The following is a 25,684-nucleotide window of genomic DNA, read 5'->3' on the forward strand; positions in this document are numbered from 1 at the left end:
CTTAAGGAGGGCTAGAAATTCTGTCTCGGAAATTAGAGGGATCAGAGTCAGCTGCCTGGGATTGAGAGAAGGCAAAGTGGACTCGGCCCCAAGATGGTAAGAGAGGGCTGAGGATAGAATACTGTTCTTAATGTTAGCTATCTTTTCAACAAAGAAAAGGTTTAGAGAGTCGCATAGTGCCCGGGATGGGAGGGGTTTAGGGGTAATCCTGTCTGGGTTTGACAGTTCTTCCACAATAGAGAAGATGTCCTTGGTTTTAGTGGCGGGGCTGGCGATCTTATTTGAGAAATACATGGATTTAGTTTGTAGGACTGCTAGTTTATAATCTTTTAGCAGAGTGGCGAAATGTAGTTTCATGTCAGGGGCATAGCCTCGTCGCCACTGGCGCTCAGCCTGCCTAAGGCCCAATTTCAAGGCTTTAAGGTCGTCCGTAAACCATTTTTGGGCATCGTAAGGGCGTCTAAGTTTTAATTGTCTGCGGGGAGCCACGATGTCGCTGGCTGACTCCAGCCAGTGTGTAAGAGCAGAGGCTTGGGTGTCAATAGATCCCAGATTGGAGGGAGTGGAGGTTTTCAGTAAGATGGCAAAGTCATTGAGGTTAGCCCTGTTCCAATTCCGGGCTAAGAGGTTTCCTTCCTTGGGTCTACTAGAACTGGGAATGGCCGTGATAGAAAAGGAAATAATAAAATGGTCTGACCAGATGCAGGGAGAAATGAGGGGGGTAGAGATGTCCAGGTTGGATGTCCAAACCTGATCCAATATATGGCCCTTGATGTGAGTAGCTGTCTTTATGTGTGAAGTACAGTTCATACTAGACAGGAGCTCAGTAAATGATGTGGAGCAGGTGTTCTCCTTAGCATGAGAGGGCCAGTAGTTAAAATCACCCAGAACCAAGATTCTGGAGTTGTTAATGATGAGTTGGGATAGCATATTGCCAAACAGCAGAGGAAAATTCTGCATGGGTTGAGGGGGGCGGTAGACTAACACACAGATAAGTGGAGTGGTAGGGGATTCCAGTCTAGCCGTAAGGAATTCAACTGAGGGGATGCCGATTAAGTTCAAAGCGGAGAACTGAATGGAGTTTTTAATAATGAACATCTATTCCTTAGGGGTTCATTCATGACGTTCCGATGCCCGACTTTTACGTCAATACAGGCAATCCTAAACACCTTCAAGATATAAATATACCTGCACTTGCCCTGGCAAACCACGGTTCCCGTACGGTCCAGTTCGACTGCCTACTTGCGGTTCGCCACGACAAGTTCGGAAGGAGATAGAGTTCCCGCCTGATGAACTGACCAGACGCTGTCATCCTCCTCGCAGAGAATCCAGCTCCAGTGTTTCTGACTCCCCTTGCGGGGTGTTAGATATTGAGTCCCAGAAAGAGATTCCAACCTCACACATTCTAAGGTATGGAGCAGACTAGAACTTAGAGAAACTTTTGGCAACTCTTGGCAAAACTAAAACTATAGCTAGCTATACTTTAAAAAACAGCACCTACTTCTTACCTCGTACTACACTTGGGTTAGGTACACTGGGGTAGAACTATTTAGAAGCATCAGATGAGTATTCACATTTTAGCCTGTGTTATTTATGTATGTATTTTATGAATATATGTCATAGCTACAAACCATGCTATTGCAGTATTATTTTATCTTACTGCTAACCCTTTACGTATTGTACTTCGCATCCTGTCTTACGATTGTAGCAGTTCATATCACTTGCATGAGAAATAAGACTGTTCAGTAAACCCCTTTTTCATTGAAACGCCGTCTCTCTATTTCTGTTCAACTCTGTAGAAACGAAGCATGCATGATTGACTGGGTGACACTTATCTATTGTTTCCACGGTTCTGAGATTGTTCCGACTCCAAGGGAAACAAAGTTGTCATGTTTATGCGGTTGTCAGAAACTACTCCCTTCTTGTTTATTCGAGAAGTTTCTAGTGACCTCTGAGTTAGCTGGCAAACACAAGTAATTAAGTTTAATGTACTCGATAGAGACATACTGACCTCAGTCCTATGTCAAAACTATAGTGTATATTATTCCAATGTGCAGAGCCTATCAGGGATATAGGAACTACACTACACACGTATTTATGATTCAGTCATTCCTTTCTTATTATCCCAAACATTCGCATCATATTGGAATCTAGATAGCGTGTGGTGTTGCCGCCTTGCACCCCATTGCATTTTAGGTGAGGGAGTACTTTCATCAATGTTGGTGACATCCCAGATCCCAATTAAGGAAATCAAAAGTACCTGTGAATTTTCACTTTTTTCCTGCCCTTCATGGGTGCTTCATCCGCAACAGAGTATTTTTCTGTTTCTTTATAAAATGTTGATTTGTTTTTTCTTTCTGAGCCATGTGAAAAATATCAAACTGAACTAATTCAAAAGTCAAATGTTTCTGGTGCATTGAAGAGAGAGCATGACTACTACCAAATGCACCCAAAAGCCATTTGGGATCTAACGGCTAAATGTTTTATGGACTTTAAATATTTTATGTGCAGCCTAACCCCTTAGACATTTATATGGGAGCAAGTGTATAATGCAGGTGAGGAGATTTAAAAAAAAGAAAGGAACAATAAGGAAGTGGTCTAAGATGAGGGTGGGGGGGCTTTTGCAGCTTGAAAGTGGGATGTAGAGAGAAGTAATGGGAATCTCTTTTGATGTTTTATTTCTGTTTTTGGTAAACTGCTAATCTTTCAACATTGGTATGTTGGTTGTAATTTAACGTAAAATGATGGTAATTTTCTTCTGTCTCTTTCAGTTATTTAGAAGAAAACGTCCCATTTTACTATTCCGAAGTGGCAAAAGCTGTGGGTCCAAACCTGCAATTGACATGGGTGAAGATGGGAGAGGCAGCTACTTATGTGTCTGATAAATGTTCTTATCAGATAGCCTGGGTGAAAGACAACTTACCCTGGTTTATTGAATGGGTAAGAGCTGCATTCAAAAAATGCTGTTTCTTTTGTGTTTTTTTTTTCTCCATTTGTCACCTTGCGCCGTTGAATTGCTTTTATTCACCACCCTTTTGTTGGACTGACTCATCTTAATATCGCCTGCCTGTGTACTTTAACGTGTATGTTTAATCGAAAACTATAGTGCATGATAAAGCGTGCCACAACTTCACCCAGAAAGTCTGAACTTGTATGCAAATTAATTGACTGTGCCAGAATATATTCTGCATATCATTGTTTTTAAATCATGGTATGTCTATGAACATTGAATACCTGTGGCCCCAAGAGGATTCCGGAATAGCATAATGCCAACAGAGCTGATGTTTATCCAAGAAATCTATTGCCACAAAAAAACACATGAACACAGTTTTTTAGGGTAGTAGTACAGGATTGTCCTAATATGCCATGCAGACCTCTCATGATATGGGGGAGTAAATGGGAGTGTTCTTCCCTTTATCTTCCCCTCCAAACAAAAAAGAAGCAGTTGGTTAAGGAGTTGTGGTAAGGGTTTTGTTGGATATGGCATTCAAGGTTATCACTTAGCTCCCAGAAACAGTTTGGACTGTACATACGTACCTATCCAATGCACAGCATAACCTTTTTTCTTCTAATATTATTTAAACTCAATTCAAATGTCAAAAAGCCTTTAAACGAATGTACATTGTTGTATATCTTATTGGAAACAAGAAGGCTAGTGAATATTGAGATGTGAATCCTGATGTATCTTCAAAAGTAGCACTATGCCTTTTAATAGCCAGGTTGGCTTCTATAATAGCTTCAAGCTATTTTTACTTCTCCGACTGTCACTAAAGACTAAGCTTTGCCTACTAATCACTGTTTGACTAATAGATGTACTTCATTCAGCATGTTCACACGAGGATTTGCACTTTCTTTTGGGCCTGTCACCATGTTTTCACTTTTTGTGAAAATGTCCTTCTTGTGGCAATTAAAATGTTCGAGGCATGTGGGCTGCTGAATTCATATCTGTGCATAGATCGCTGCCTAGTGTTGGGTCCGGATGTTTGCACGTTGTTGTCCTGGAAGAGTCTTCGAAGTATCCTGAGATAGGTGACTCCTCCCCTGGACCACAGTGCGCATGGGCATCCTCTCCATCCTCAGATTGTTTTTTTCCGCCATTGGGTTCGGATGTGCTTATCTTGACTCAAGTTAGGGAAAACTTTTTTCAGGCCAAAAGGCCTTTAGTTCGCGTCGGTACTGTTCCCGATCGGTATCTACAGTTACTTGTTAGTTTAATGACTTCAAAAACAACTTTTTCGCATCGACCATCGACCCATATCGACGATGGAATCGAGGACACCATTCAAGCGGTGTCCTGTTTGCAATGCGAAATATCCCCATGTCGACGTCCACCCGGTGTGCAACAAATGCCTTTCACCGGATCACGACGAATCCACATGTATGGCCTGTGCCCGATTCCGATCCAAAAAGACTCTCCGGAATCGACTAGCAGCGAGACTTGAAGCGCAGCAAGCGGCACCGGCCCCGACCAACATCTTCAGCGCCGAGGACGAACACGATTCCGGATCGGAAGACATCGAAGAACAACTCTTTCACAGGGATGAAGCCGACACAGAGGTAGGAGACTACGATGAGGCCTTAGGGGCCGAAGAAAGTAGCTCCGGTGACGAGCAAGGCCTACCCGTACAGACGGAGGATATCCCAGTGCGTCAGTCTATGGCTCCGGTCGAGGGATCGCCTTCGGGCCTTACCCAAGACCTATCCCGCAGTTCTTCGGCCCCGCCCTCGGGCCCGGCCTCGGACATTCAGCGACAGCCATTAGTACCCAAAATGACTGGTTTCCCTTCCTCGAAACCGAAACCGAAAGTCGTATCGGTTCCACAGAAACCGAAACTGAAAGTGACACTGGTCGGATCGAAGCCCACTACACCTTCGACACCCGTCGGCACCGACCGCACCAAACGGGACATCGGCGCCGAACTCGCAGCAGCCGACATCGGCGCCGACACACGGAAAAAGGCCATCGGTACCGACAAACCGCCTCGGCCCCCGGCACCGAAACAATCTGCTCCGGCCACAAAGGTCAAAATGGCCGCTGCGTCGAACACCACTTCGAAAGCAGCACAGAAGGCCCAATCATCGACTCCTTCGACAGCTACTACCTCTCCTCGACTCGATGACCTCGTGGCCCCAAAGAAGTCCACGCCTGCCTCTACAGAACCGCTCGGCACCAAAGAACCGTCTGCGCTCCAGGTGCGACAAGTTGCAGCGTCCTTGCAACGCATCAAAGAAAAGGCAGCCCTCCAGGACACGTCAGGCTCCGAGCCGAAAAAAGCTCAAAAAGCTTCTCCAGCACCACCACACATCACTTTTGGCCTGCCGCCATCCACGGCGCCCAAACTGTTTGAAATAAGAACACGTGTCACCCAAACTAGGATCACACCTGCCGAACGCTCTCCTACAGAGACGTCACCGTCCCACATCATCGATGCCGACACCGGCAGAATTATGCTCCACAAGCGGAGAATATCTTCCGAACAAGCTTTGGACTCCTACCGGATCCCGCTAAAGAAAAAGCTGCCAGCGGATTCGGAACCAGTTCTTTACGAACGTCTCCATACCTCTTACTCACATCCACAGTCCTTCTCTCCGACACCCTCCGAAACCGACGTTTTGGAGGACTACATGGGTGACGACGTCCCCTACCCCAGAGAGATGGACCCTGAAGGCCAACAGGACCCTGACAAGGCTTGGGATGACCCTGTAGACCCGGGTGCACCTATGGATACACAGGACACGCAGCTATATGGCGCGAAAACGTCCCCCACAGAAGACACTGCCGCATTCAACGCCCTTATTGAACGTGCTGCGGCCAATCATGGTGTGCAACTCCACTCTGACACAATAGAAGACGATTTTCTAATGGATACTTTCGCATCCTCAGAACGGAATATCAAAACTCTACCCATGTTGAAAGGTGTCCTCAAACCAGCAAAGGACATTTTCAAAGAACCCACCAGGGCAAGAGTAATAAACCCCAGGATCGACAAGAAATATAGGTCGGCGCCTGGGGACCCTACGTACATTAAAGGCCAGTTGCCTCTGGACTCCATCGTAGTCGCTAATGCTCGCAAACGGGCGCACTCGCAGACAACTGGGGATGCTCCTCCCCCGGACAAAGAGTCCAAGGTGCTAGAGACCTCCGGCAAACGGGTTGCAGCCCAGGCAGCTAACATATGGCGTATTGCCAATACCCAGGCGCTCCTAGCTCGCTACGATCGCGCACACTATGACACATTAGAAACCCTACTCCAACATCTCCCTGACCAATACAAAGAGGGAGCAGAGATCCTCATCGGGGAGGGACAACTCCTCACAAACGCATCCATTAAGTGTGCACTGGATGCCGCAGATACAGCTGCCAGAGCAATAAACACCAGCGTCATGTTACGACGACACGCCTGGTTACGAATCTCCGGATTCAAACCTGAGGTTCAAAATAACATTCTCAATCAACCGGTCAACCCCGACTACTTATTCGGACCAGAGGTTGACACCACCCTAGAAAAAATAAAAAAGGACACAGACACTGCAAAGTCCATGGGGGCTCTCCAAACGCAGACCTTTCGGAGTGGCTCCTTTCGTCGCCCCGGAAATAGAGGAGCAGGTAGAGGACAGGGGTCACAGCAAACCTACAACAAGGGCAACACACAAAGTACCTACGATAAAAACACCTGGGGTGGATATCGTGGGTCCAGCACAAAAGGCAGAGGACGCGGATACGGCAACACCAGGTCCTCCCCCAAGAACAAACAGTGACGCCCTCTCCCTTCCTCCCGACCACATAACACCTGTCGGGGGAAGGCTACAAAGGTTCCTGTCCACGTGGAACTCCATCACCACGGACAGGTGGGTCACAGACATTATCAAACACGGTTACTGCCTAGAATTAACCTCCACTTCACCCACAATACCGCCAAAACACCGTCCTATGTCCTCAGAGCACTTGGCGCTATTACAGCAGGAAGTGCTAAGTATGCTGAAAAAAGGCGCAATAGAGGTCGTACCCGTCCACGAGCAAGGTACGGGGGTGTACTCCCTGTACTTCTTAATACCAAAAAAGACGGGTCGCTCAGACCAATACTAGACCTGAGACCCCTCAACCGCTACATTCTCTCAGAGCATTTCCACATGCTCACCCTACAACAAGTCCTCCCGCTTCTCAAACAGGGAGACTTCCTGGCCACGCTAGACCTCAAAGATGCGTATTTCCACATACTCATTCACCCCTCACACAGAAAATATCTCAGGTTCACTATTCAAGGGCAGCACTACCAATTCAAGGTTCTTCCCTTCGGCGTGACAACAGCACCCAGGGTTTTCAAAAAGTGCCTAGCTACTGTGGCTGCACATCTACGGAGGCAACACATTCACGTCTACCCTTACCTGGACGACTGGCTTGTTCAAGCAAAGTCAGCCCAGCAATGTGCCAGCCACATGTCCCGCACCATTCACCTTCTTCACAGTCTAGGGTTCTCACTAAATTACCCGAAATCACATCTCCAACCCGCACACGTACAAGAGTACATAGGTGCGACCATAGACACTCTGGCTGCCACAGCTCAGCCAAATTTAGTGAGGATCAACAGCATGCAAATGCTGATTTACAAGTTCAAACCCCAACACTCCCTTCCCGCGCGAGTGTTCATGCAGTTGATAGTCATGATGGCCTCCTGCATTTTCATAGTCCCACACGCAAGACTACATATGCGCCCGCTTCAGGAGTGCTTAGCACGTCAATGGAATCAGGCTCACGGGCAACTAAAAGACCTAGTGTTGGTGAGCGGTCGGGCATACAACTCTCTGCATTGGTGGAATCCACAAAACCTTTGCAAGGGCCCACCGTTCCAAGAGCCTGTTCCACAAATAATACTGACAGCGGACGCGTCTCTCCAGGGATGGGGAGCTCATGTACTCAATTACACAGTGCAGGGACTATGGACAATACAACAAAAGAAGATGCACATCAACCTTCTAGAACTGATGGCAATCTTCCTGGCAATGAAAGCTTTCAAAGTACACTTGTGCAACAAAGTCGTGTTGATCCGGACGGACAACATGACTGCCATGTACTACATACAGAAGCAGGGAGGAACACACTCCCCACAGTTGTCTCATCTGGCTCAGAGCATGTGGAAGTGGGCCATTCAGAGGAACATGTTCCTCATGGCGGAACACCTCCCCGGCAAGGACAACCAGATGGCGGATCTGCTCAGCAGACACAGCCACCAGATGCACGAGTGGGAGCTACACCCATCAGTACTCCAACAGTACTTCCGACAATGGGGTCATCCAGAGATAGACCTATTCGCCACAAACGAAAACGCAAAATGCCAAAGCTTTGCCGCCAGGTTCCCACATCCGCAGTCGCAGGGCAATGCGATTATAGATGAACTGGTCTGGCAGATTTGCGTACGCTTTTCCCCCAGCACCATTGATACCGCTGGTGGCACGCAAACTCAGACAACACTCCCTGACACTCGTCCTGGTTGCTCCAACATGGGCACGCCAACCATGGTACACCACCTTTCTCGAACTTTCCGTGGTGCCGCATCAAAGGCTGCGGATCAAACCCGCGCATTTGACGCAGAACCATGGAGAGATTCAGCACCCAGATCCGCAACAGCTGAACCTGGCAATCTGGCTCCTGAAGTCCTAGAGTTTGGCTACCTAAACCTGCCACCTGACTGTATGGACGTCATTAAGGAAGCTAGAAGACCCACTACCAGAGCTTGCTATGCAGCCAAATGGAAAAGGTTCGTCATTTATTGCAATAACAATGACATTAACCCGCTAGACGCATCCATCCAAAACATAATTTGTTACCTCTTACACTTATACCGATGCAATCTGGCATACACCTCCATACGTGTCCATTTGACCGCAATATCAGCCTATCTCCAGAACAGGCAGCACCTCTCTTTATTCAGAGTGCCTGCCATCAAAGCATTCTTGGAAGGACTCAAACGTGTAATTCCTCCAAGCCACCCACCAGCTCCAATGTGGAACCTCAACCTGGTCCTCACACGCCTGATGGGTCCACCCTTCGAACCTCTACACTCATGCGAGATTCAATTCCTCACCTGGAAAGTAGCTTTCCTAGTAGCTATCACTTCTTTGAGGAGAGTTAGTGAACTCCAGGCACTAACTGTTCAAGAGCCATTCATACAGGTTCACGCCAACAGGGTCGTACTACGTACCAACCCCAAATTCATGCCCAAGGTGATATCGCAGTTCCACATGAATCAAACTATTGTACTGCCTGTTTTCTTTCAAAACCCACAAACTGTCGCAGAAAGAGCACTCCATACACTGGATGTAAAGAGAGCCCTCATGTACTATATAGACAGGACTAAAGTCTTTAGGAAAACAAAACAACTTTTCGTTGCCTTTGCCCCACACCACAAAGGTAACGCCATCTCCAAAGCAGGTATAGCCAGATGGATCGTTAAATGTATCCAAATTTGCTATCAAAAAGCTAAACGCACATTAACGATTCGCCCACGAGCCCACTCAACACGTAAGTTAGGGGCCTCCATGGCTTTCCTGGGAAACATTCCTTTGCATGATATATGTAGAGCAGCCACCTGTTCCACTACACATACATTTACCAAACACTATTGTGTAGATGTGCAATCAAAACAGCAGGCAGCTGTAGGACAGGCTGTTCTCAAAACTTTTTCAGACCGCTGCAGCTGGCACTGGTAGCCGCCGCTAATAGAGGGTACTGCTATATATTCTATGCACAGATATGAATTCAGCAGCCCACATGCCTCGAACTGAATATGCTACTTACCAGTATGCATCTGTTCTTGGCATGTAGGGCTGCTGACATTCATATCGCCCACCCTCCTCCCCGGCGCCTGTAGCAGCTGCAGCTCTCAGAATTACTGTAAGCATGGTCATCACTTTCTGTATCTACTCCATCACTGCCACAATGGCGAAAAACAATCTGAGGATGGAGAGGATGCCCATGCGCACTGTGGTCCAGGGGAGGAGTCAACTATCTCAGGATACTTCGAAGACTCTTCCAGGACAACAACGTGCAAACATCCGGACCCAACACTAGGCGGCGATCTATGCACAGATATGAATGTCAGCAGCCCTACATGCCAAGAACATATGCATACTGGTAAGTAGCATATTCAATCTGAATGCTTTATATTCTTGGTCTACTAGATTCCACATCTTGACTAGTACCCTTTTTGTCATTAGAAGTCCAATTAAACCTTTCTGGGCTCACCAGGAAATCTCCTCCAAGGTAAAGTACCTTCCAGAGCCACCTAACATTTACCTGGAGGTGGGCCCGTGGCCAAACGTAAGAGAAGGACATGTACTGTCTGCACCTCAGCAGTGTCAGGGACCCTATTCAATCTTGCTTCATAGTCAGAAAAAAAAAATTAAACCATCACTGAAAACAAGCATTCGCAATTTAATAGGTCTTGCATTACTGAATGTTCGAACTATTGGCGTTGCAAATAATGCAACGCCAATGGCTCAAACTTTCATTAATGGCAGACCTATTGCATTGTAAATGCTTGTTTTAAACAGGCATTAGTGAGGCAGCACACAATGATCCAATGGCAATCACTAGTTGAAGACAAATCGAATATAGAACATTAGGTACTATACATTGCAATTATTTACATTAATACAGAAGGCCCATGGCTGCATTCAGCACATGAATATCACAATTCAGACTCTTTAGTGAGAGGTAATACCATACAACAGCTGTTTTAACTGAATGTTCCTGACTTTCAAATAAAAAAAAAAAAGATGCCTAGAATGTTGGAAGGGAGCCTGCATCCTGAATATAGGCTGTATGAATGTCACTTCATTGTTTAAATAAAAGGAAAGAAAAGCTCAACTATAACCAACTCCTAGCCAACGCTGCAACAACATTCTTCCATCTAAGCAAGCTGAGGAACAAGGTATGCAGCTACTGCACATTTATAAAAATAAAGGATACCCTAAAGTGTACCCTCTGTACACTACATAAGGACACACAACTGAAATGCGTTTGCTTTATGTAAGGAGAAACGTTTTATTGCAGTAATGTACAGTAAACACACGCAATGTCCAAAAGTGAAAGGCATCTTCAAATGATGTAGTGTTCTGCCTGTATTCGAACAACATTTTAGCATCTGGCTACTGCGTGTAAAGATACAAGTGATTAGGATATAAAGGTAACTGCTATAAAAAAGTCTTTAGACTCAAAGAAACAACAATGCGTTATTATAATAATGCCCCACTTTGCACCCAGTCACTGATCAATACAAGCAAATACCTTCTAAGTGCCTGTTGCTGCAGAGCCGGGTTCCAAACTCCCTGGAAGGGCCGGGTGGCTCACTCTGCAGGTAATTGCATTAATTGCATGCTGATTCCATTTAAATCTCCCACAGCCAAGAAACAGAGCAGACTACACCAAGCGTGTGTGCGAATGGGTGATTAAGGATGCCTTGTGGTGCACCCAAGGCAGGCCCCGCCCTCACATACATTTACACACTACATAAATAACGGCTACATTGTCAGACTGGGACAGAAATTATGCCATGGCACCGAAATAAAAGTAGCGCTCATTCACATATCGGGGCAGTTTGTACAAGCTGTGTAGATATTTTGCAGGGGAAGGGGAGACTGCATGCATATGTATGTCAATTCCATTGTACGACTGCAGCATGGATCGCAAATTTTACAAGGTGTCCTTACAACCCAGATTAATGGCACTCCTGGTGTTGACTATTGTAGGGTAAAAGGCCAAGCTAGCCCGTGGATTTAAACCAGTGACCTCAATGTCTCACCAACACCTACAGCAAGGATGCCACCCAACTGAGCTACCTCAGCTCCCGTTCACACCCTGGAGTAAGACCAGTGCTTCAAACTGAAATGTAGAAACAAGAGTACACACTATCCCACAGCACCAGCCTGGTACTGCGAAGTACCTGTACTCTCCCTTTGAAAGCATTGAGACCCTGCTGAGAAGTGCTGGTACTCCATTTTGAATGAAAGAAATGCAGTACTTTGTATCTCCACTTGACCACCTTGTGTGATTCTGTGCACAACACTTATCTCACTGCACGTCTCTTTCCTTAATGGGCTAACAATGACAACAGTAGGCGCTACAAAAATACACCAGACCGGCACCTGTACAGGTGCTGGGCTATGGTAAAGCATTCACTGCCATGGACACCGTAAAAGTTGGAAGAAACGTTTTACCTGCGAGAAGGGAAAGCGGCAGCAGCAGCTAATACAGGACCCCACACTGGACCCGCAGCTCCTGCAGGAGGAAGAGGGGGGTCACCCTTGAGGAAGGCGATCAGGCTCTCTGACTCGCTGCCCAATCTGGTTGCAGCAGAGCAGCTGATAATTTAAAAAAATTGAGAATCCTGGAGGCTCACCATGATGCTTCTGGCAGCCAGGGTGGCGGCGGCAGCAAGGGCCCCTGCTTGGTGTTGTGGGAAAGCGTTTTCACAGATGGCCTCTCCTCACAGGCAGCTGAAGCAGAGCTTTAGCCTCTGGTGTCGCTAATGTAGCCGAGTGACGCACAAGTAGTGTAAAATTGTTGCTGAATGAGGATCAAGGCCCTATTCGATAATAATTTTTTTACCTTCAAATTCTCTTTATTTTTTAAGCTAACAGTGCCTGTGCTTTAGATTTTTAAAGCTAAAGCGTGGGTGCTGCCATTGCTACAAAAGTAAACAAATAAAAAAAAAATGGTGGCCGCATTTTTTTTTTTTTAACGCCTTCGCTGCTAGGCCTTCGACCCCTCCCCCTCCCCTCCCCGTGCTAAGCATTTTTTTGGGCTATTTGGGGTAGTTCGCGCTTACGCCCCTGTAAGCTTTTGACCACATAAGGTATCCACACCAAATTTGCGTCCTTTTCTTCCAACATCATGGGGATTCTAAAGGTACCCAGAGCTTGTGGATTGCCCTGGAGGGGTCCCAGAAATTAGCCAAAATACAGCTAAATTATTATTATTATTTTTGAAAAAGTGCTGCAAATGAAAGCGTCTGGGTTTTTCCCTGCAAATGGTATCAAAAAAGGGTTTGTGGGGCTGAAATGACCATTTTCCCAGCTTTTAGGGAATGACAGACTTTTGTCAGAAAACCAAAATGTTGCTATTTTTTGTGCTTTCAACCTCCTTCCAGTTAATGGTAGAAATGGGTATCAAAGTAATAATGGATCCTGGAAAGATATACATTTTTGAAAAGTAGACAAAATTCTGAATTCAGCAAGGGGTCCTTTGTGTAGATCCTTCAAGGTTCCTTTATAGAAACTAACAGTTAAATATAGGAAAAATAGAAACTTAGTTGAATAAAACAGCTTTTTGTGTCAACGTTTTCACCTGTAACTTCATCTAATTATGACAGCTCTTAGAAAGCAATATACCGTTACATCCGCAGGACCTTACTGGTTGTGGGTATATATAGGACTTGTAGGTTCACGACGAACCCAGAGCCAAAAACTGAGCAGCGACTTGCAATGGTTTTTTATTATGTAGCGGGTATATAGCAATTACTCTGGGAAAATGTATACATGGAAAAATTGGTATGAAAGACACCTTTGTATTTCTGAAATGGGAACAAAATATAGAGTTTAGAAACCGATATTTGCACATTTCCGAAATTGGGAACACTCATACTAGCATGAGAATTATCGGTCATTTTTCAAAATGACTTCTTTTTTACACATTGTCTTTCATTTGGAAGGCAGAAATGCATTGAAAGTCAATAGGTAATAACAGTTGCTTTACAAATCTGAATTACCCTAAGTCTCCCGATAAAAATGGTACCTCACTTGTGTGGGTAGGCATAGTGCCCACGACAGGAAACTGCTCAAAACGCAACGTGAACAAACCACATTTTCACAATGAAAAATTACCCTTTTTTTGCAAAGTGTCTAGCTGTAGTTTTTTAACCCTACCTCTGCCGGCACCTAGGGAAACCTAGCAAACCTATACATTTTTGAAAACTAGACACCCAGGGGAACACAGTGTTGCAGGGATTCTGCTCATGCACAGAACTATGCACAGGAAACCAGGACCTCAGTGAATTGTGGTGTACCAAAAAACTCACCTCAGTACCCAGAACCCCTATCCGACTAGCATCAGTGTTTAATTCGTTCTCCGTATCATCTCGAAGCTGCCAATGATTAGACAACCCAGAAAAAGTGACTTAGAGTACTCTCAGGAATAGTGGGAATCAGAAACACCTTTTCGTTATTATTCTCATATCAGTCCACAACCAGAGTAATCAGAGACACGGAAAAGTTTAAAATGTTTATTTTTAACTACATGCTCTAAAGGTGCAGTACTTTGGCTAATATAAGCAGGCAAATTATTAAAAATAAAACCATCAGCATTGTTACAATACCATAGAAAATGAAGGGAGAAATCATATTAAAATGATAGTGGAAAACCAGTCCTATAATACTTTGTGAACCACCCTCCCTTGGCTAGTGAACTAGTTTTATTAACTAATAGAAGGTCTCTAGGTTTGAATGGGGAACCCCATACCTCAAAGATCAGCTTAGGTGAATCACATCAGAGGATCAGCTCTGCTCTCTGTGTCTGGAAAGCTTCTCTCCAAGTGTTCGAATCATGCATGCAAAGTGCAATATTAAAGGTACCCGAGTTTCAGATATTTGCAGCTGTGTGCGTGTTGTGTCTAGAGCTTGGGCCGATCAACCTGAATTCAACAGCATACATTGTTATTTGACCTTGACGGCTTCTGCACACAGTGTTCAGATTAAGGTCGCGGTGCACGTCTAGGGATGTGAACAACAGGCCGTTCTCATGTGAAGAAAAAGCAAGCAAGCAATTTTACTTGTAATAACAGCTACCTGTAGTGTAGTGTGCAAAAGCAGCAAAGCGGCAAGGTGGCGTTTAGCTTCTAAAATGCTAATGTGTGTACGTAAACCCTGCCTCCACTACAACAAGATGGGGTGACTTGACTGGCTCCCTACAGGTTCTGTTAACCAGAATCACTTGCAAACCTAAACAATTGTCCCAAAAAATAATTTTTTCTCATTTCTGTGGTGGTAAGTTCTGGAATCTGCGAGGATCCACAATTGTCCACTCACCCCACGTTCCCCAAAGTCTTCCGAGAAAAATGGTACCTCACTTGTGTGGGTAGGCCTAGTGCCCGCGACACACCACAATTTCACAGTGAAAAATTACCCTTTTTTGGCAAAGTGCCTAGCTGTAGTTTTTTAACCCTAGCTCTGCTGGCACCTAGGGAAACCCACACATTTCTGAAAACTAGATACCCGGGGGATTCCAGGGAGGTATGGCTTGCGTGGACCAACGTTTCCTTACCCAGAATCCCCTGCAAACCTCAATTTTAGCCCAAAAAATAACTTTTTTCACACACATTTGTGTGGGAAAGTTGTGGCATCATCGGGCTGACACAAATTTCCTACCACCCAGCGTTCCCCCGGGTCTCCCGATTAAAACGGTGCCTCACTCATGTGGGAGGCCCAAGTACCCACAACAGGTAAGGGCCCAAAACGTATTGAGGCAACATCAAAATTGCCCATCACAAAATGTTTTGGGCCCTTGCCTGTCGCGGACACTTGGGCCTCCCACACGAGTGAGGCACAATTTTTATCGGGAGACCCTGGGAAACGCTGGGTGATAGGAAATTTGTGTCAGCCCGGTGATGCCACAACTTTCCCACACACAAATGTGTGAAAAAAGTGATTTTTTTTTTCAGCTAATATTGAGGTTTGCCGGGAATTCGGGGTAAGGAAACGTTGGGGGATCCACGCAAGCCATGCCTCCCTGGAATCCCCCGTGTGTCTAGTTTTCAGAAATGTGTTGGTTTGGTAGGTTTCCCTAGATGGCCACTGAGCACGGGGCCAAAAACCCAGGTGACCCCCCTTTCAAAACCAGGTTGTTTGGTGATTTTGATGTTGCCTCAATACGTTTTGGGCCCCTGCCTGTTGCATGTACTTTACCCACCCACGCGAGTGAGGTACCATTCTATTGGGATACTTGGAGAAAGGCGAATGAAATTTGTTGTTTCTTTCTGCAGCGTGAACATTTTGGCACAATATTGCAAGAAAAATGTGACAGACATTTTGGGGTTTGCAGAACATTGTGGGTGAGAACTTGTTGGGATCCACAAGAGAGGCATCACCATGTACTCCCATGGGTGTTTAGTTTACGACAAAATCTACAGTTGGTAGGTTATTCTTAGATGAAATGTACACCCTGGCAGAGAGATAAAAAAGACTAAGATTACTGCACAGCCATCTATTCCTCAAGCACACACACATACTGGTTGGATTTGACACGAGGGCGAGTGATGGTTCAGAATATATAATTTTATTAACAAGAGATTTCACAAAAATGAAATGCTCTGTCAATAATTGAAAGGACAAAAAACTGAACCAGTGACTCGCAGCTCATGAGCTGTAAAGCCACGTCAAGGCACCAACCGCTTTATAGGCCATTCACATACCTTTCATACATGATACGCACAAGACCATTCACACCACCAGGCACAAAACCAACAAATTACAACATTCACAAAAAGGGACAAGGTATACCCTGTTTGACAAAAACAGAAAAGACAAATTTTTCTGCACAACCACCTATTCCTCAAACACACATACATACTGGTTGGATTTGGCACGAGGGTGAGTGATGGTTCAGTAATACAGTTGTATTAACCAGAGATTTCACAAAAATGAAATGCACTGTTAATAATTGAAAGGACGAGAAACTGAACCATTGACTCACAGCTGTAAAGCCACGACAAGGCACCAACCTCTTTACAGGCCATTCATACACCTTTCATACGTGTGACACATACAAAACCATTCACACTGCCAGCCGGGGGCCCAGCACTTTACAACACTCACATCAGCAGACCGTGCCATTCAAGGGCCCATCACTTTCACACGCCCACATTCCTGATTAAGCAACCACACCAGCTCACGGATTGCGTGGAGTGGCGTTTGGCTAGCAGTGTGTGTAGCGACCAGCAGCTAGTCACTACTCACACATCGCCAGTCAAGCGCCAGTCCACGCACACCACCAGCCAAGCGCCAGTCCAAACACACCGCCAGCCAAGCGCCAGTCCAAACACACCGCCAGCCAAGCGCCACTCCACGCACACCGCCAGCCAAGCGCCAGTCCACGCACACCGCCAGCCAAGCGCCAGTCCACGCACACCGCCAACCAAGCGCCAGTCCACCCACACCGCCAGCCAAGCGCCAGTCCACCCACACCGCCAGACAAGCGCCACTCCACGCACAACGCCATCACATTTAGGATTTTTTTATACAAATAAGAAAACACAAATTGCAAATAGATGCAAATCTACTAACACAAAATCTGAAACTAAATACACTACACAAATGCCAACCTTGAAACTTAACAAAAAAATATTAAACAATAGAGGCTAGGCAGTTCACTTTACCACTCATGGATGCTCCCAAAAATTATTTTGCGTGTGGTACATTCTAAAACAAGCAGGCACACACAGCCCAGGGTTAGGAGGACGCTCGGGCTTCCGCGCACCTCTTTGCCAACAGACTTTACATCTCTTACTGGGAAAGTCTTTTTTGAGGGTGTGGGAGGAATGTGATCAGGAAAGTGGCGATCTTTCAATCTAGCAATATCCTCCACCACTCCAACTCTAGGAACACTTGCCTGTTCCACTAAAACAAGGCTGCCTATTACAGACTCCTGAAACTTAGCAAAAGTCATCTTTGACTCAGGACAAGAATCCTGGAATACAACAAAAGCATTAAAGGTTGCCAAGTGGAAAAGATGGATAGCCAACTTCTTATACCAAATGTAAACCTTACGAAGAGCAGCGCAAGGTTCCAACCTCTGATCTACTCTGTCAACACCACCCATGTGCCTATTATAGTCTAAAATGCACACAGGTTTGTGCACTTCAGCAACCTGACCCCAAACAGTCACAGGTAAAGTGCTTTCATCATGGATGGTAGTCAGCATATAGACATCTCTCCTGTCTGAAAACTTCACAGCTAGAAGCTCCTCGCAACACACTGCACTGTCCCCGCACAAGCTTTTGACAAACAAGTTCTTTTGGGAAACCTTTACGGTTAGAGGGGATTGTGCCACAAGCAACAGTGTCCACTTTGGCCAATTCCCCGAATAACCGCACACCAGTGTAGAAGCTATCTACATATAAATGGTGGCCTTTGTTAAAAAGTCCTCTACCAAGTTCCCACACAATTTTCTCAGTCACTCCAAAAGTGGACGGACAACCAGGGGGGTTAATCCTGGATTCCTTACCGGTGTACACCCTGCAATTAGAGACATATCCAGTCCGACTGTCACACAGCATATACAGCTTAATTCCATAGCGTGCCCTCTTATTAGGAATGTATTGCCTAAAAACCAAGCGGCCCTTGAACAGCACCAAAGACTCATCCACTGCTATTTCTTTCCCTGGAGCATAGATCTCAGAAAATTGATCAACAAAGTGATCAATGACAGGACAAATCTTTAAAAGACGGTCACAATCCGGGTGATCTCGTGGCAACGCTAAACCATTATCGACAAAATGCATCATCCGAAGCAGAAGCAAATACCTATCATGACTCATGACTGCCGGAAATATAGCAGTTGCCATCAAGGTACTGGTAGACCAATATGAAGACATTGATGGCTTCCTTAGCAAGCCCATCAAAAAAGTTAAATCCAAGAACTTCATCTCTTATAGATTTGTGGAAGTCCACCGGGTAGCTCTAGAGTGGGGCTTAAGGCTGGCACTGTTGTCCCTCAAAAACTGTTCGGCATACAAATTAGTCTGCTCAACAATCTCTGCCAAAAATACATCGTCCATAAACAACTGAAAAACATTTATCGGCAAAAAGTTTTCAGTATTCACTGTACACCCTGGAACACCAATAAAGTCTGGCGATGCCTGCTGCACCATGCCTAGGACAACCTACAGGTCAGCACTTTCAACGGGAAGCCTTGCAGCCCCAGGCTGCAGCCCAGATGCCTCTTGCCGCACTATCAGCACATCAGTGTCCTCCTCTAACACAGGCACTTCATCCACACCGAGAGTAGCTTCATCCACACCGAGAGTAGCTTCATCCGCACAGAGAGTAGCTTCATCATCCGATGATTCCATGTGGAGAGTAAACTCACTGCCTGAATCTTCCCCTGCCTCAGACTCAAAAAGCATACCAACAACCTGCTGAGCAGTAATCTTGTGGCTAGCCATTATTCTTACTAAGAAAGGAGACTGCACAAACAAGACAACAACAACCAACACTGTGCGAAATAAGTAAGTAAAAAAATGTGTGCCTTTATCACAAAGATCTATATACTCAAAAACTATATGATTCACTTACAAGAGACAGCTACACTCACCAGCACCTACTCTGCAGAGACACAGCAAAAACCAACGATATCCCACTAGAAAGAAAAAAAAAAAACCAATTACTCACAAGACAACAAAGTACACATCAAGCACAAATGCAAAATGTTTTTGACACTCAAAAAACAGAAGCCACACATACTGGTATTATTACACGATTTGCAAAAAACACATTCATGCAGAGAAATAAAATTAATTTACATTGTACAAAAAAGTCTCTTACCAAACACATGCAACTACACAAACAGCAGAACCACCAGTAACGAAACCGCAACCTGCAACAGTCTAAAGAGCAAAAGCCTTGAACTAGAACGAAAAGGGAGAAATAAAGCATTACAATTGCAATTCACAAGAAATAAAACAATTCACATTATAACACGCTATGTCACTACCCAAATGGGAGCAGAAAGGCCAAATAAAGAGGCAGAATACACATAAAAAAATATGACCCCTGGAAGCGACCAATTTATTTATTTTTAAATCCCTCTAGTGCTTCCTGATGACGTCAGCGTGTGCTGTACGCGCTGACGTCATGGGAAAGCGTGGGGGGGGGGTGTCGAGGGTGGCAGCGGAAACTCTTCCGCTGCCATCCTCCTCTGTGGGGGCAAGATCGTTACCCGGGGGGGGGGGGGGGCGCCAGCGCATCCCCCAGGGGCTGTGCTCATGACGGAGCGGTTCCATCATGAGCACAGACCAACCGATGCTCATGACGGAGTCGCTCCGTCATGAGCATCGAAGGAGTTAGAACTATTTTTTTACTTTTGGTACAATGGCGCCACCCACGGTTTTTGCTTTAAACATCTTAAGCTAAAGCGGGGGTGCGCGATTGTTTTAAAAGTAAAGAAATAGTAGAGGAAAAAAGTATGCGGCCGCGTTCTGCGCCACAAATAAGAACAGAAAGGTGTGGCCACCATTGTGTCATGCCGTGCTGGTAAAAACAAAACTAAAACGTTGGGGGAGAGTGTCCAGTGATTTAAGGGAAACGCGTTTTATCGGCGAAGTCACACTGCACTTTAAACCCACAACGGGTTGCAGAGAACATAAAAAACAGCATGCCATACTAAAAGCACTTATTAGAAACAGAAATGAACACACATAAAGCAAAGAAAAAAAATAAAATACATTTACCTTTGCAGCATGTTAAACAGAAAGAAATACAATAAAAAAAAAATACAATAAATCTCTTCTGCAGCGTTACAAACACTTTAATAGCAAGAACGGTTGCAGGAAAGTAACAGCGTGCCATGTCTGCTACAGCAATATCGAAGAAGACATTAAGTCACAAAATAGTGCCCAGTAACAGTAAATGTGCACATGTAAAAGGTCTAGTCCTGATGGTAGGTTGCAAAAGAAGACTGGGAGGTACTAATGAGGAACTAATAAGCCTATTAACAAATCAAAAGACAGCATTTGCGAAGGACAGTCACAACAGCCAATTGAAAAGATGGGTGGAGAGTGAGCGCAGCTTCAAATCCATTCCTTAATACAGCATGCCTTGCAGAGCAGCGCATGCGCAGCTCAGGCTCGACCTAAAAATGTTGCTAATATATCAACACTAGACGTCCATGGATAAAACAAGCTAGGCAGCATGAAATTAGTCGTTGCACTACTACGTGTATCCAGTATTTCTTGACCCCCTGCGATCAGGATAATGTCTGAACACAATCCTCTGGACTCATCACTTCAAAAAGCTGCTCCTAAAAGACCACGTATGGCCATTCCACTGCAGGGCGTTCAGCAGATATCACAGCACCCATACCACTTTCACCATGGGACACTGTGATCGTAATAAAAAGTAGACTAGCTCAGTGTTTTTGCGACATCACAGAGCACAAATTTAAACAAAAATATCATATTTTCCAATTAAGTTCAATCAAAATTCAATCCATAGAAAACATGCCAAAAATGCAAGATTTTGCTGTTTTTTTGGGTTTTTTTTTTTTAACCAGTTAGCCATACTAGGAGCGAGTTTTCCCACTGGGTAAAGAAAGAGAAAATTGTGTGATGGGTGTCATCTTGCAGCTTCCACTTCTTGCTCAGAGAGGAGAGATCACCATTCCACCCTCTCTTCCTCCCATGATGCCACTTCTGAAGGTGGGTTAGTGGTCAGTAACTTGTCACCAGCCTCACAGTTGACATTGAGGCACTCAACATCGAGAGGCAGGTGTTCACCTTCAAAGCATACACATTCATAAACATCAAAGGATTCAGAAATCTGAGTCTACCTTAAGGGATATTTCCATGTTTGGGGCCTCCCTGTCACTCAGAGTATCTTTCTTTGCCTTCTACTCATAAGATCTAGAAAAGAATCATCCCATCTGTTTCGGATACTGAAGATGTAGCAGTCGCGGTCTCTTAGGATGAAATCCAGCCTCCTCCTCCTGTGCCAAGTTCTCTGCAGATGATCATTCCACCACAGGCTCCTCTGCAATTTCAGAAAGGCCCAGTTTCTATGTGGTCTGAAGAACCTATTGTCCAGTCTCTTCCAAAAGATCTGAGGTCTCAAAGTGACCAGTGTCTTGAGTCCAGAGTTGGGAATTAGTGCATGAGGCATACAGAAAAAGGATTCTGGCAAACACAGACTTCATGCTGACCCCAGTCTGAATCTCCTAGTCGAAGAAACCGAAGATGGCTCAGCTCTTTGCCTCAGGATTCAGCCTTGGATGGATCCTCTTCTAGTTGATGGTATCTCTCTCTGTAGAGTCTGTTCCATCTAGCATCTGTTGTTATGTCACACATTTGCCTCACACTTTTATTGTCTCCTGGACCATCAAGTCCAGCATTGCATGATTTACATCCCTCCATGGGACCAGAGGGGGGGAGAGCGGGTAAACATGATTTTGTACCAATTATTTTTAGTCTCCCTTTATCCAGTATTACAGGTTGCCTTGATGTATGTATAATCCATGAGAGTTTAGCTTATGTCTCTCTTTGCCCCTGTTATGCCATTAGAAGGTAGAGCATTGTGTTTAACTTTGAATAAATGGAGTTGTAGGGTATAAAGAAAATCGAATTAGGGACTTTAGAAGGTTGTGCCACCCATTTGGTTCTTGAATTTGATCAGAGATTTGAAGATGTACAAAACTATCGTAGGGTGACATTTGTTATGTTGTGTTCTAAACTGTTTACAATGAAATTCTCTATTAAAAGAAAAAGCTTTGTAAAAAGATATAAAATAAATGACAGAAACATTTAGAAAATGTTTTTTTAAAAAAAGGTAAAACTTGAAAATGGTAGCTAAAATGGGCTACGTAACCAATCTGTAACATTCTAGTTTATTTAAGGATTATTCTTACATGTCACTTTAAAAGGGTGTGGCTTAAGTAGTGGACTCTACTGTCCAGTTGAAGGCAAATCACTGAAACACTCAAGATGTTATTCCTGCACATGATACTTTACTCGTGGTTGGTATAATAAACAGTTAACCTGTGGCTTGTTCGGCCTGTTGAGCCGCCTCTTCTTTGTGCCTTGGAGTGGAGGTTTTGATACAAGGAAACAAATAAAATCTATATTTTCACACCTCTTCAGTAGGGAGATTGGATGTGGTATCCAAATTCACACAATGCCTATTTTCATTTACTCATCTGCACGAGTCGTACGTTCCTAAGATTCAAAATTTAGAAGTAACACTACGAGTACAGATAATCCTTTTAGGCTGAAGTCTGCTACCAGAGTGTTTTTTTTTATTAATATTTAGAGTTTCTTCTTTTCTCTGCAAAAGGAGTGTTTACTTGTCCATGCCTATAAGATTGTTTTTCAAGACTTCTTCGGGACCTGCAGTAGACATGCTCTCCAAGTTGGGTCTTCAGTTAACGTTAAAGAAATTGTTATAAATGCTTACACATGTAGTTCGATACTTAAGGGCTGTGAAGGATATGTAAAAAGGAAAACTGTCTCACAAAGTTGCTTTCAATAAATCAGAAGTGCCTTTTACTCCAACTGTTTCAGTATCCTTCACTTCTGTCAGATGTTGTCCCTCATGGGATCATTAGCTTCATGCCTCTCCCTGATCTGGGATACCAGGCTACATAAGTAACCCATGCAAGAGTGTTTTGACTATCTATGATGCCAGAAGTCAGGGAATTTTAACAACAAAGTACATCTACTGTCACATTCTCTGCAGTCCTTTTGATGGTGGTGAAATAAGGGCATTCTGCCTGTTGTACCCCGCTGTGCTCCACTCCTCTCACAGACTGTAATAGCAGATGCCTCTCTGGCAGGCTGGGCGCCCACATGTACAATCCCATGACAAGAGCAGTTGTCTCCTTTGGAAAAGGGTATCAAATCAACATGTTTGAGTTAAATACTTTAACTGGAGTGTATACCGCACAAGAGACCGATTAGGTTAGATCTGCTTTCCAGAGTGTCGGGCAGAATATTTCATCCCAGCCTCCCATCACTGAACTTGACTGCTTGACTCTCGAGGTCTTTGCAGTAAGAACACTTGAACCTATCTGATGACTTCCATGCCTGGATCTCAGTGAGACTGACTCTGAGGCTGCTGGGTCTGAAGCGCTCCTGCATCCTGCTAATAAAACATGCCAGGTGACACATGCAGGCTCTACATTGGGATCTGACGTCCATGTGGATGCAGCACCAACAAAACCTTTCCGATAAGGTCCAGATATCAGAGGAAACTGCACAGGATTTTCAGTGATGGCTATTGAATAGGGTTTGTGCCAGTGGTAGAGATCCCCTCTCCCTTCCCTATCGAGATCTGACACTGGTGACCAATGGATTGCTTCTGGGATGGAGTGTTCGTCTGGGAGAGGTGGGGATCAGAAGCCCCTGGTCTCCGGTGGAGACTCTGCTTCAAATCAGTCATCTGGAACTGAGGTTGATTCGCTTGCCATTGAAAACTTTCCTGCCCTCCATCAAATGGAAGCTGGTCTAGGTGTTTACGGAAACACCACTGCCATGTGTTACTGCAACAAACAGGACAGGGGTGGGTTTGTGGACCCTATGTCAGGAGGCCCCGTGTCTCTGGACATGACTGCAACTTTCAGACAAGTGGACAAACTCAGCCATCAATGTCTCGCAGACCACGAATGCCGACTGCATCCAGAGGTGGCTCAATATCCCTTTCAGGACTGGGAAGAACCTCGGTTAGATTTATTCACCACCACCAAGAATGCACAGTGGCAGCTCTTCTGCGCGTTGGAGTTTCCAAAGCTGCTCGCTTTCGGAGACTCCACTTGTACTGGAATACAGGGCTTTTATACGCCTTTCTTCCAATACCTCTGCTTCCCCGAGTTCCCCAGTAATCCTGGTGACTCCAGATTGGGCGAGGAGAGTATGGTATCCAAAACTCCTGAGCATGAGCATCTGTCCTCTGATCAGGATGCTCCTTCGGGAGAATCTCCAGTCACAGCAACAGGACAGGGTTCTGCACTTGAACCAGTGCATTCTGCACCTTCATGTGTGGAGATTGAGCGGTTACAGTTGAGGGTATTTCACCTCTCTCATAAGGTCTGTGATGTTAACTTGGCAGCCAGGCATCCATTGACAGACCGTATACGCCTGCAGTTGGGACAAGTTTGTGGCTTGGTCTGCTTCCAAACCTATTGATCCACTATCTGCACCCTTGTCTGAAGTGCTCTTGTTCGTGTTGTCCTTAGCCTGGCAAGGCTTTGCTCTGTGTACAGTTAAGGGGAATCTTTTAAGCCATATCTGCTTTCTTGCAGTTGCCGGATCAACCCTCCCTGTTGAAGTTATCTGGTGTTTTTTTTTGTGTAATTTTTTTTTTTAATTAAATTTTAACACTCAAGATACAGTGAAGCATACAGATTTTTCCATTCTCGAGTTACATGCATAGGTAGACAGAGACAATTTAGGCACTTGAGTGTACATTGGTGATTGCTGTCTTTCTTAGCTTCCACAGTATATCATCATAGTCCCGGTATTATTCACATGTTGAGGCTATCTATGGTATTTGTATGTGTCCTGGGATATGCCTATAGGTCAATAGTGTAGTTGTGGAGCCACGTCTACCCATGGTGCTTGTGGGAGTCTTAGTATTCTGCCCGAGTGAGTGAGTAATGGTCCCTGTCCCCTACTAGCGTTATCTAAAATGCTGGTTTGTATCCTTAACTTAGAACCTGGGTGTTGAACTGGGATACTGGTTTGTGCTCAACGGGGAGAGAGAGGGTCTGTGTGCAGATGGGAGGGAAGTAGGTAGGTCCACTGGGTAGGTGGGTGGGGCTACTTTAGCTAGTGTTGACGTGGGATGGGGGCACGACTACTTCCATTGTCGTAGCCCTGGGCTATGCTCTGGCGTGGACTGTGATGGGGCGTCTCTGATAGGTGTGTGCTCC

General features: G+C 45.1%; 1 protein-coding gene across 3 annotated transcripts in view; it reads left to right on the forward strand.

The window, feature by feature from the left end:
• Positions 1 to 25,684, forward strand: part of TMEM214 (transmembrane protein 214) — a 390,212-nt gene that overhangs the window by 312,611 nt on the left and 51,917 nt on the right. For 2 of the 3 annotated variants that reach the window (XM_085613232.1, XM_085613233.1), the window contains exon 15: positions 2,772 to 2,940. In XM_085613232.1, coding sequence (XP_085469358.1) covers positions 2,772 to 2,940 — 169 coding nt within the window. Of the gene's footprint in view, positions 1 to 2,771; positions 4,007 to 9,996; positions 10,760 to 25,684 lie in introns of those variants that run through there. The other variant, XR_014963237.1, reaches the window with a different exon arrangement.

The sequence above is a fragment of the Triturus cristatus genome, chromosome 6 (assembly GCF_964204655.1).
Source record: "Triturus cristatus chromosome 6, aTriCri1.1, whole genome shotgun sequence".
Lineage (NCBI taxonomy): Eukaryota > Metazoa > Chordata > Amphibia > Caudata > Salamandridae > Triturus > Triturus cristatus.